Source organism: Chelonoidis abingdonii, chromosome 2 (genome assembly GCF_003597395.2).
Source record: "Chelonoidis abingdonii isolate Lonesome George chromosome 2, CheloAbing_2.0, whole genome shotgun sequence".
Taxonomy (NCBI): Eukaryota; Metazoa; Chordata; order Testudines; family Testudinidae; genus Chelonoidis; species Chelonoidis abingdonii.
The window spans coordinates 193,578,887-193,592,452 of NC_133770.1; the positions used below are offsets into that span (position 1 = coordinate 193,578,887).

General features: G+C 41.6%; 1 protein-coding gene across 6 annotated transcripts in view; it reads right to left on the reverse strand.

The window, feature by feature from the left end:
• ATP9B (ATPase phospholipid transporting 9B (putative)) overlaps nt 1-13,566 on the reverse strand; it is a 313,691-nt gene that overhangs the window by 71,666 nt on the left and 228,459 nt on the right. For all 6 annotated transcript variants that reach the window (XM_075062887.1, XM_075062888.1, XM_075062889.1 and 3 more), the window contains one exon: nt 2,807-2,949. In XM_075062887.1, the coding sequence (XP_074918988.1) occupies nt 2,807-2,949 (143 nt within the window). The remainder of the gene's footprint in view (nt 1-2,806; nt 2,950-13,566) is intronic.

A 13,566-nucleotide genomic window follows, 5' to 3' on the forward strand; every position in this document is an offset into this window, starting at 1 on the left:
TCCGAGTTCAGATTGCTGTCCAGAGCGGTCAGTGGTGCACTGTAGGATACCTCCTGGAGGCCAATAATGTCGATTTCCGTCCACACTAACAGTATTCCGAAGTAATACTATCGATTTTAGCATTACTCCTCTCGTTTTGTAGGAGTACGGAAATTGATTTAAAGAGCCCTTTAAATTGATTTAAAGAGCACTGTAGTGTGGACGGTACAGCGTTAAATCGATTTAACGCTGTTAAAATTGATTTAACGGCGTAGTGTGGACCAGGCCTGAGAAACCTGAGATCTTTGCTTGTATAGAAATAGGACCACCCGTTTAGATCTGCTTTTCTAAGATCAGGTACTAGGGTGCGCTATAAGAATTGCTTTGCTGCTATTTTTTTTTTTTTTTTTTTTTTCACTTTAAATAGCCAAATCTCAAGAGGGAAGTTAAAAAGTTAGTTATTTAATAAAAAATAATAATAATGTTTTGTTAAAATTAAAACTCCAATTGTTCTCGACAGCTCTTTTGAACTATTTATAATCATTTAAAGGTATCTCAAAGCACTTATATAGATTCTATTCATTCTCTCAATTATATGTTTATGTCTGGGATAAATCTTAGACTGAGAGACCAAATATCAGAGTTAGGTAAGCAAGTTATATGAAAAGGTGACAAATCTGGGTTAAGGTCCCTCACCAGTACTCTCCAGGTACTGACAGTTGTGTCTATGCATCTTTTACACAGATCAATTTAAAGTTAGCCAAACAATTTGACATTTTTAGTTCCTAACAGCATTTCTATTTTATAACCATTTAAATTATTAAATTACAACTTTAATCCTTCTTTCAAAACTTTGAAGACAGTGTTTGGATAAGCCCTTGATTTGACAGCTAGTTATCTTCCAAACGATATCTTAATGTATTCCACTAATCATTTTAGATATGTGTCTCTTTAGCCACAAGTGCACTCCGGTATTAAATGTGTACCGTGAAAGACTGGCACACAAGTGGGCTCTATTTTTTAAAAAAATTCAAGCTAGTGTGATTGCAATTTGTGTGATGTGGTGTGGTCTAAGCAAAATCAGTCAGATGCAAAATGTAGTTTTTGGGGTTTTTTTTGTTTTTTTTTTTTTTGAAGTGACCCATTCAAATATGTGCTTTTAAAACTTTCTTCACTTGGTTTAATAAAATAAAATAGTATTTTACAGCTGTAAACTAAAATTCCATGTGACAAAGTATCTATATAAACATTTCAAGGATTACCACCTTTATGATTCATTATTATGTTGTATTGTGCTGATCTGCTAAGTGTTTTTGATTGGTTACTATCTTACTGGATCTTCAACTGAAGTTATCAAATGGTAGCTTTTTTGGAAAAAAAAATGTAGCTTTCAAGCAGAGCAGGTCCAGAGCCAGATCTGAAGAAGAGCTCTGTGCAGCCTGAAATTTTGTCTCTTCCAGCAACAGAAGTTGGGCCAAAAAAGATTTCCTCTCTCATATATCCTGGGAGCAACATGGCTACAAGACTGCAAGCCTTTTTGTCTATTACACTTTGGAAAGCTATTTTCATATTTTAAAATGTATTCTCATTTGTCTGCTCAGCATAAATGTGTTAATTTTAGTAGATTGATTAATTCAATCCCAGAGAACTATGAAATGAGTAAATGAAACAAACGAAATAATGCTTTTTACAATATTCAACCACCACCACAATAACTGACACACAGCTAAGATTTACAGTACAGTAAGTTCCTCAAATATTTGCTAAGACTGTAGGGATATACTATGTGAACATGTTTAACTTTTAATAAGTAACAGAATATGGTTTGGTGGGGCTTGTCATTTAGGATTTTGTGGCCTGCGAAGGGGGCAAAAAGGCATCAGAATAGATACTAAGAACACAACACTGGCCCAAATTTACACTTTACATACTTGTCCTTCCAAGCTGTTCTGCTAAGGGCTAGTATGGATAGTTGTGTTAATTTTCCCAACACGCCAAATCAAATACAATAAGGGAGAGCAGCTTAGAACATGTTCTAGTCCAGTTCTTTCCCAGCTTCCCTCTTCCACATCTATTAGCTCTCAGCTTCCTCTTTCATGCTCTGCTACCTGGGAAACCTCAGATACAGTGGGATTTTATTTTAAAGCTAAAAAAAGATAATCTGTCCAGTAGGACTCCATCAGCTGCCTTGAAATGAATCCTCAGCTCTTCAGATCATTCAGTGGAGCTGTACAGCCCAATAGTGACTCAAGAAGAAATTGATAATCTGGTGTTCGGAAAATGGAGCATCAGAAGTAACAACAGATGACCATGACTTTTGTTCTCCCTAGGAAACTGCTATTTTAAGGAGGATGACCTTTATGACTAGCTGTTTTGGCAAAGACTTGCTCTTTTACAAACCAGTCCTAACTTTGAGTCTTCTTAAAATATTTTCAAGGGAATGAGGTTGCAAGGATGCACACAGATGAAAATGGTAGTATAAAGGTTAAAATCGCATATAGCATCTTTTGGAGTAAGTCACATGGGTAATTTATGCCATAATTCTATAAAGCAAGTATAGTTTACTATACTGAGTGGTCTCATTGAAATTGAGGGAACTATTCAGGAAAATAAATTCTGAGTGGGGTAATAAGGACTTGAAGAATCAGCTCCATAGGCCCTGATACACCAAAAAATGTAAACACATGCTTAATGTTGAACTTAAAAAAAATCAGTGGCCATTTATCCTTTTACAAGGAAATAAATGAAGTTAACATATGGAAAAAAAGATTCTTAAACATCATAAAAAAAAATCAGATGATTCTGGAAAAACTGTAGCAACATGTACCTGTTTTATCCGTTAGTAAATATACTAAACGCCCCAACTCCTCTGGTATGGTGCTGGTTCGTACAACGGTTCCAGGAATATTGTCATCTTTCATAATCATCCATCCATAGGCTGCTTTGCCCATGTCCAAATTCACACGTAAACTGCAAAGAAGAGTATATCATACTCAGTGTAAACCCAAGACAATATCTTAAAAAGATGACACTTATAACCATAAAAAGTTATAATTGAACTAAAAGCGGATTTTATCATAACATATCAGCAAAATCTTGAAAAATTACTTTTATTCAAAAATACATACTGAGATTATAAACTCTTTGTAGTAGGAACAGTCTTTTTGTTCTTGTTCCCTATGCCATGTCTAGGGTACTAGGCACTACCACAATATAAGTATATATCAATAGGTCTACTTGACCTTTCAAAGAACTATTTAAAAATTTCAAATGGTTAAAGATATATTTTAGTTACTGTATTGAAAATGTTAATTAAAATGTAATGATGTATAATTCAGCACAATTATATAAATGTTATGAACAATTTCAAGATTCCATCATTTGTTGATTATAAAAGCTATTTTCATTTTGTGATATGGAGACATATAACTTAGCATGACTTCCCCTTCACAAAAGGCACTGTAAATGTCCCATCAACACTAGCTAGCTTTCATTTCAGAATACAAGATTATGACTAGTGTCCCCATCTTAAAACCAATGAATTTCACATCCTTTCCCAGACAAGTCAGTCAACCAGGGTTGATTTCAGTCCTATTTCTCTTGAAGATCAAATTATGACTTCATTTAAGACTGTCTAATACAGTGCTGTCTGTTTAAAAGTGCTGCTGGGGACAGAATACCAGCAATTCCCTTAAGATTCCCAACATGCCATCTTACAGCAATACCAAGATGGCAGAAGTAATAAAAACCTTTCAAATGCTTCCTATCTGTACGCTTGCCATCACAGTGTAATGGATATGAATGTTGTTCATGCACAAGCGATTGTGACTCACCTAAGGGGATAGTAATTCACAGATAGCTACATGCCATCTAGACAGACATGCTTAATCAGATTTGTATGATATTCAGCAGTTTCAATACATGTATTTTCATAGTGAAATAAATGTTCATCCACTACTTCTTTCATAATTTGCTCAGCAAAAGACTACGTAAGGCTCAGGCCAAAAGGAAAAACAGGCTTTTCTGGACACTGGGTTTTTTTTCTCTCAAAGGTAATTCTCTGCTATTTCCTTAGTTCCTTCCTTGTCAATTTTTTAGAATATTGATCACCTGGAGGGCTTCCAGTTGGAAATTTATCCAGAATAGCTGGAACAATAACTTCCAGCTTCTTTAAGCCACAATAAAATTAGTTTAAACAAATAGGACAGGCAACAGAATAGAGGACTAATAGATTTTTCTTTTTTAAGAAACAATTATAGGTTCATTAGAAGTACTGCTATTTGTTTATTTTTACACCTCTACGCTGTCCTCAGGAGCCAAAAAATCTTACCGCGTTATAAGTGAAACCGCATTACATCGAACTTGCTTTGATCCACCGGAGTGCGCAGCCCCATCCCCCTCCGAGCACTGCTTTACCGCATTATATCCGAATTCGTGTTATATCAGGTCGTGTTATATCGGGATAGAGGTGTATTTTGTATAGCGTATCCCAATCCCAGATCTTTCTTCTGATGCTTAGCAGGGACTGCATCGTGTCTATGTGTGGCCATCACCTAGCACATTGTTGACACTACCAAAATACTAATCATGATAAAAGCTTTGTACAATTGTTTTTAATAATTGTTCTACTTGATCTTCATGGCAACAGTGGGTAGAAGTAACCCTGAATGAAAAGTCTCACTAGATAAAGACTTTTGACTGAGAGAGAGAGATGCTGTGCTCAGTGCTGTACAGGTTCCACATGTTCGGTTGTTAAATACTACTACTTTTAACATTTCCTTTAAAACACTTTTATGCAGTAAGAGAATCTTGATTATATGACAAAAATATCTTAAATTCAACAGTTCAAAAATAGTTGAAAGGTGTCAGGTGACAAAAGCCCACAGGTAAGCATAAAAAAGTGACCTTAATGGAGGGCTAGATGCTGGGAGAACATGAAAAATTACAATAGGGTCACTGCTTCAAGCAACAAGAAGTAAATCAACTGAGGAATATGCTCAACGACTTCGATGTCTCTACACACATGCTAGGAGTATTGGGAATAAACAGGAAAAACTAGTACATACACTAAATTACAACTGGTGTCACAGAGATCAGGTAGGATCAGTCTCATGATTGGAATATTTATATGGGGGGCGGGGAGGGCAAGCAATCATTTTTTAAGTGTTGCGGGGGAGCAAGTGGTGGGTGGGCTAGGGAGTGGAGAGGAGCTAGTGGGCAGGGCCATGTCTGCTGTACTGCCCAGGTAGGTTGGAGACTGTGGGGATCAGTCGACACAGCCCAGGTGACGTGACAGCCAGTGGTGGATTTAGAGTTAGTGAGGCCTCCCGGCCCTGTGCTCATCTTCATTTTTGGGGGCCCTCCTTGGGAACCAGCCAAGAAAAAGAACATTCTCTCTTATCTTCCTCCATCCCTGTTTTTCATTCTTTTTTTCTTCATCCTCCCCCGGAAGGTGCTATGTTCCCTCCCCTCCCCCTCTCCCTGCCGCCGATCAGCTGTTTGCTGGCAGGGGGGAGGGGGAAAGAGTGGAGCCTCAGCATGCTTGCCACTCCGGGAAGGAGAAGAGGTGGGAGTGGACCTTGGGGAAGGGGCTGGAATTGGGGCATATCCCCTCCAGCTCCCTGCCATGAGCACCCTCATGACTCCAGTCCAAACCCCCAGCCCCCTCTGACCCCTGCACGCCCCTCACACCTCCCCAGCCCCTGACTCCTGCACTCCCCCCTCCACACACACACCCAGCCCCTGCACCTTCCTCACAAAGCGCTTTACAATAGTTAGCTAACAGTACAAACAATATTTGGAAAGATAATTAAGAGGTCAGTTGAGCCCCTCCACAACTTTCAAGTGGTCTGTGGAAAAATAAGTTAGACTACAAGAACAATCAAGATACCTCACTTTATTTTCATTTACTTGCTATTACTTATAGGAGGAGGCTTTTCCAGCAGCCCTGTTGCTAGGTACCCAGTTTTAGACTGGAAACTCTAGCAGAAAACAGAACCTAAGAGTCCAGTTAGCAGTGCTGACTGGAAACTAAAAGTCCGGTTATAGGAGTAACCACATTAGCCTCTGCTCCTCCCACTCTCAACACCCACCCCAGAGGGCTGGAAGAGAACCTGTCCTGCTGCTGCGGGAGGAGGGGCAGCTCAGTGCAGAGAGAGACAAAGAGAATGGGCTGGAACCAGGTAGGTACCCGCTCTATGTGGGCAGGGGCGGGGGGGTATCCAGTTTATCCCCTCCCCAGCCCTGCTGTGCTTGCAGTTTACCCCTGGCCCATCTCTTGCTCCAGGGACCAACTCTAGCTCCCACCCCACTGTGCTTTTGCCTCCAGCCCCGTTACAATCATTCCTTGGGGGGCCCACAAATATTTTTGGCACTGCTGTTGCTGTTCTCCATCCTACTTTTTATTGTAAGGAGCTGAGCACCCTCCCCATGACGTCACCCAACTTGTTGCAAGGGGTGCTGTGCATTTCAAAGTATCAATCCTCTGTGACTGCCACACAGGCTAAGACTTTATTTGAAACCAAATTAGGCAAATACTGATTGCCAATTACAACACATATCCTGGAAAACTAGCTGTTGTGAGTAATTCAGGTTCATGTAGGTAAAATGCAGAGTGACAGGACTTGAGTTTCTTTTCAATGTCCTTCAAAAGGGCATTAGGTCTATATTTGATTATGAAATAGAAGAGTCTTCCCTGACTCACACCCATGATGTTTAAACTGAAAACTTTTAATCAGCTCCTCACTGCCTCCCACTACTTCCCAAACATTCCCAGGAGAATTTGATGGGAGAAACCAATGGAGGCACTCTAAGAGTATGGCTACACTCGAAACTTACAAGTGCTGCCACGGCAGCGCTTTGAAATGTGAGAGATCTCTCCCAGCGCTGCGAGAGCTCTCTCCCAGCGCTGCATGTACTCCACATCCTCATGGGGTTTAGCTTGCAGCGCTGGGAGCCGCGCTCCCAGTGCTGCGGCACTGTTTACACTGACGCTTTACAGCGCTGTATCTTGCAGTGCTCAGGGGTGTGTTTTTTTCACACCCCTGAGCGAGAAAGTTGCAGCGCTGTAAAGCGCCAGTGTAGCCATGGCCTAAGGAGCTGCTGTCCCCCTCCCCTGCTGCAGTTCTTCCTTGGGTTGCTTGTTGCTTCATTGCCGACTTCCCTTACGGGAGCCAAAGGGACACAGAAAAGAGCTTGACCTTACCCTACAAAAGTGCCTACTACAGGATAGCTCCCCTATTCCCATCAACCACCTATGAGAAGACCAGGACGGGGAAAAATAGGAGAAGCTGAAATCCACCCACCAGTTACAGCTCCCTGATTCTCTGCTACATCCCTCCTATAGATAAGAATGGCCTGGGGCTGCTTTAACTAGCAGCAGCTGGCAACAGTTCCCTAGGTGTTGCACACTACCTAAGAATAAGCTAGAGCACAGTGTGCTCTATCCATTCCCCTTTCCCACTCCAACACCCCTCTTGCACCAGGAACTGCGAGGAGGGAGGCATAAGAAGAGGCTGAAATGCCAGAGGAATTCCCAGCAGGATACTTCAGGTGGTTTCTACTTCCTTTGCACCACCTGAGTGGAACAAGGAAATGGAACAAAGCAGAGAATCTACCTTCAAGTATTAATTGAGGACCCTTGCCCTTTCTTAAATAATATATTTGACCCTGAGCTTGAAAAATCTGGACACCACTGATGCAGAGGTTCTATAGAACCAGAGGGACAAGCATAGATATACATGGATTTCCAGGAGCCTGAGATGTGCAACCATTACCTGGCATTTATAAAGAGAAACAGGGCCACAGCATATTCTTTCAGAAGCTGCTTGAGAGGCATCTCTGAAAAGGGACGGGGAACAAGTTGGCATGTACTTAATTTATGCAGCCATTTTAAAAAAAAAAAGAGTGCCTTTTTTCTGCTTTAAGCACTCCTTGACACATTTTAAAAATACAATTATAAAAAAGACTACATCAGTTACCTCCTTTATCTAACATTTAACAGACAATCCAACAGCTCAAATAATCTTTACATTCTGTAAAATTTCGCACCAGAATCCCCCCAATCGCTCACAGCTAGGAAAAACAAATAGGAATTCAGTGTGTCCTAAGGTCACCAAAATGGAACTATTCTGGAATACAGAGGGCAGGGAAGTGAACTGGATAGCTTTTCTTTTCTAAATGATCTCCAGCACACTCTGATTTGAGTTAATTCTCTGTCCCAAGCAAATGGGATGGATGATTCTCAAAGAAGATAAGAAACAGGTTCTGTGTTATTACAGGTCTAGCACCACAGGGCCCTGGTCAATTACTAAGGCTTCTAGGTGCTGTGCTAATTCAAATAATTGATACTACTACTACTGAGCTCTTTTCACACAGTGGCACTGTACTCCATTAGAAAATAACATTTGTGGTTTCAGTTGATGCCCCTTGGTGAAACTTATCTCAAGGATCAGAGAGGAAAAGGACCTTGGATTCCTGTATGGAAACTGAGTAAAAAACAGGGAAAGGGCAATTGATTTAACTTCCTTCAGGTATTTCAGTGTTTCCTGCAAGCACTGAAATAAAGAAGTTTTGTCTCTTACAGAAAAAAAATCAATCCCTTACTTTCAACCTCTTCAGAAAGACACAAACTTCTGGTCTAGGATGAGAGTGAACGGTAATAGACCTTACATCCCTAACTATATACGGTTATATCAGGGGTGGCCAAACTTACTGACCCTCCAAGCTGCATATGACAATCTTCAGAAGTTCGAGAGCTGGGGCATAAATGCTGGGGTACAAGCCCTTACTGCACCACCTTGCTGCAAGGGAGAGGTCCTGATCCCACCCCCCACACACCCTGCCAAGTCTAGTAGGTGGAGAATGTGGGGGCACCTCAAGCCACATTTTAACTGTAAAAGGGCTGCATGTGGCTCGCGAGCCATGGTTTGGCCACCCCTGTTATATACGCAGTAGGAAGTGATGAAATATCACTAAGAAATGGCAAGGTGATCCCTTTTTATGGGTTTCTTGGATATGTTCAAGGAAAAATAAGTTTATCCCAGAGACAGATGTAGTGAGCTGAGAAAGTATAGTAGTTAATCATCCTCAAAGAAAAAAAAGTCAACTGAGGCTTCCTTCCTAACATGTCCCATGGTTTTGACTTGTTGGCTAAGATATCATTGGTATTCAGAATTACACAGGCTGATGTTATTGATGACACGTCCATGTGTGATTTTGGACTCTGGAAGACAGAACACACAGTCCAGCTAGTGGAAATTAATGTTACAGCCAGAGTACAGGACAGGCAGAGACTGAAATTTTCAAAGCAGCCTAGGAGATTTAGACACAACTTCTACTAACTTTAAAAGAAAATATGTCAGTCTTCCAGACTGCTTTGAAAAACTAAATCAGAATACACAAGGACAATGATTTTGAGATCTGAGGATGAGGTAGGAAAGGAGATATAATCGAGGGAAAGATGAATGATTGTTATCAGAAAAGGTTATTTTATCACATGGGGGAGTACCCGAAGGAACAGTGGAACAAAATATTCAAATGTACTGAGAGAAATTATTGTTAGCTTTACTGATATTCATTGCTTCTAAAAGGACTGTTATAACAGGAAAAGAACAATCTCTTGTAGCAAATGTTAGAGAAACATATTACTGAGATAAGTTAATAATCTCATTAAGAACTTTGAGGATCAATTTCTTGCAACTGTGTACATTGAAATAAATTTTTATGTACTAAAGCCTATCTGATATCTTACACCAAAGCTAAATCAGAAAAACCAAGAGATGGAGAACAGCTATTAGGGAACTTATTCTACCCCCTAACACTGAAGGACTTTCTAGTGATATCCCTAGTCTTGTTTTCAATATCCCAAGCAATACAGTGTCCATCAACTCCCCTCTGAGTTTAGTCCAATAAATCTCTCAGATTTCCCCTATATTCAGGGTTACCTTTCCTTTTGCTGATTGGCCCATTACCCCTGTCTAGTCCGGATACTACATAAATTCTTCCGTTTTCATCCTCTCTTCTTTCTTCAGCAGCTCAAAGGATGGGTTGAAATAAACTGGCCTAAATTCTGTGGTGAGCCTATAGGTTTCTCTGGCAGATAAATATGAAATCTCAATTTTTAATGTAGGTAAATATGATACTCAAATAATGCAAATGGACTGGTATTTTATATTATTAATTTTAATATTTAATAAATTTACTTTGTCGTCTCCTAGTTTTCAATACACTACGGAAGATGTCAGAGGGAAGGTGGAGATTTTAGCCCCTAGGAAGACATGGAAAGTTTTAGAACTCAGGAGTCAGTTGAGGCTTTTGGCAATGACAAGGGGATCCATCTCTTTCCCATCTCTTTGTGAACAGGTAAGAGATGACTAAAACCTGAACTTTTCATTCCACACCCAGCAAACTATGAGGGCCACCAGTTCCCCCAAGGCATCCATACCCAATATTTGAACATGGGAAACTATCAGGAATATTGCAGTACTATGGTTAAAGATAAAGGGAAAATCCAAAAGTGAGAGCTCTGCATCTGAACTAAGCCAGAGAACTTGGATGGTGAGAATTAGGCCTGGTCTACTCTATGTGTTTAAATCGAATTTAGCAGCGTTAAACCGATTTAATGCTGCACCCGTCCACATAACGAGGCCCTTTATATCGATATAAAGGGCTCTTTAAACAGGCTTCTGTACTCCTTCCTGACAAGAGGAGTAGCGCTGCAATCGGATGCATTCGGATTAGGGTTGTTAGTGGCTGCAAATCGAGTATTGGCCTCCAGGCGGTATCCACAGTGCCCATGTGACCGCTCTGGAAAGCAATCTGACTCAGATGCACTGGCCAGATAATAGGAAAAAGCCCGTGACTTTTGAATTTAATTTCGTTTGCCTAGTGTGGAGCTCTGATAGCACGGGTGGCGAGGCAGCCCAAATCCAAAAAGACTCCAGCATAGACCGTATTGGAGATACTGGATCTGATCGCTGTACGTGGAGACAATCTGTTGTGTCTGAGCTCCGTTACAGAATATGAAATGACAAAGCATTTGAAAAAATCTCCAGGTATGATAGACAGAAGCCACAGCAAGACCAGCACAGTGCTGCATGACAACGCTAACAGAAGCCAAAGAACTCAAATGGACACTCAGAGGAGGGAGGGGGTACTGGAGGACCCAGCTAATCCACACGGTCTCGCATCCTCCGAAAACTATTGCATTCTTGGTCTGAGCTCCCCATGGCTAAGTAGGTCAAAACCATTGTTCCAGTGTCAGGGAATAGGTCCCGTTACTCCCCCTCCCCCCATGCAGTAAAGAAAAGAGAAGGAATTCTTTCTTGACTTCTTCAGATGTCACCTAATCTACTGGATGTCGCTGTAGACGGTTGCTGCAGCAGTGAGCACAGCAATATCCTCTCTCCTCTCTTCCGTCCTGTGGCAGACGGTACGTGACGTAACCCTATAACCGAAATGCTTGATAGCCAGTTCTAGCTAACATGTGCCTGATATGAGTGCATAGCCTCGGCAGGGGTGCCTGCTAAAGACACTAGTGGCAATGATCCTCCGGTCAATCCTCAGTAAGAAAGAATCGCTGGTAACCTCCCTCAATCATAGCATGGGGGCTGAGCCCTTCAATCAACTGCCCCTCCTTTCATGTGTAAAGAAAGATTTTACTGTATATCATCATGGTGTCTTCCACCTCCCCTGGACTATCCATAGCACCGGGAGCTGCTCCCCTCACTTTATTCAACTAACAAAGGCTTCATCTGCATTCTTTATGACCTTCATGACACAAATGGCGAGACACGTGCTACTGGTGAGCCCAGGAGGTTGGGAGGAGGGAAGCAATCGGGTGGGGGTTGTTGCAGGGGAACCCCTAGATCGCACATTCGAGATCTTGACTGACCGAGCAGCTGGTGCTCTCTGGACCTTTCCTAGTAACATTGCCCCATATTCTTACGGCAGGACGACCTCTATTTTAAGACAAACCATAAGAGAGAGGATTGACCTGGAGAGTCATTCCCATTTTGTCCATGGCCCGCCGACCTCAGGGGAGGCAGACAGGACACACCATGCAGCACGAAGGTACAAAATGCTTGATAACCGTCATCACCAATTCCCAATTGCAAAAGGTACAAAATGATTGAAAACCGTCATCTCATCGCCAAATTACAATGGCAGATAGTGCAATAGGGGTGGTAACCATCTCTGCTACCTTGCAAAGGCAAATGAATGCTGCTGTGTAGCACTGCAGTACCGCCTCTGTCACCAGCATCCAGTACACACATACGGTGACAATGACAAAAGATAAAACAGGCTCCATGGTTGCCATGCTATGGCAACTGCCAGGGCAATCCAGGGAAAAAGGGCACGAAATGATTGTCTGCCATTGCTTTCACGGAGGAAGGACTGAATGACGACATTTACCCAGAATCACCCACGACACTGTTTTCGCACCATCATGCATTGGGATCTCAACCCAGAATTACAATGGGCGGGAGAGACTGCAGGAACTATGGGATAGCTACCCACAGTGCAATGCTCCAGAAATTGACGCTAGCCTCGGTACATGGATGCACACCGCCGAATTCTTGTGCTTTGTGTGGCCGTGTGTACTTGACTTTATACAATCTATTTTACAAAACCAGTTTATGTAAAATCGGAATAATCCTGTAGCGTAGACATACCCTTAGATGCTATCCTGATAGCACAATCAGGGCCCTCAACAATGCAAGCAGAGATCTCCCAAGCCCTGGTTTGAGGCCTCAGTATGGTCCTACCCATTAAGTTAATGAAGCACAGCAGGAATTTTGGCTAGTGCCTCTTGCTACAGATGAGCCAGAAGGAGAATTGTGCAGTGGAGGCTGCACCAGAGTTCACTGAGACTGCAGGAGAGGAGCAAACTGAGCTGCCCCTCAGACATTCTCAGACCTGGTAAGAGGGTGGAGGGCTAAAATGGATGGCAGAAGAAAACATTTATTTGAGACGACAAATGGGAAGGGTTAAGGGGAAAAAATTGAGAGAGAGTAGACAAAAAGGGGGAAGTGGCAGGAGTGGAGATTAAAAGTAAGGGAAGAAAGGGAAAGCAGAAAAGCAGGGAGAAGGGGAGAGACAAAAAGAGTTGAAAAGATACATGGAGGAAAGAAAGAACAAAAATGTAAACGAGAGCAAAAATGGGAGAAAAGAAACCATGGGGAAAGAGATCTGATTGCATATGGGAAAAAAAAGCCATGAAAACCAAGGTAGGGTCAGGGAAAACTGGAATAAAACCACTAAACCAGAGGGGGTTGGGCAGGGAGGGCAAGAGGCAGAAATAGGAGAGGAGGCTTGGAGAGGAAAATTACCAAGGCAGGATCAGGCTATTAGTAGGTATCTGGGAAAAATCTTTTGTTTTGGCATAACTGAATCCACTACAGGAACTGAACATTTTTCAACTGATCTTTGCTCCTTAAAGTATTTGTATTGGTCTGTCAAAATATATCTAATTCTCTGAGGCTACAAAATAGTGGATATTTAAGTATGGGTGTAGCCTAATTTATTAAAATATTGTCTCAATATTTTACTGTTTTCACTCTGAAATACTTCAATAATTTCACAAAA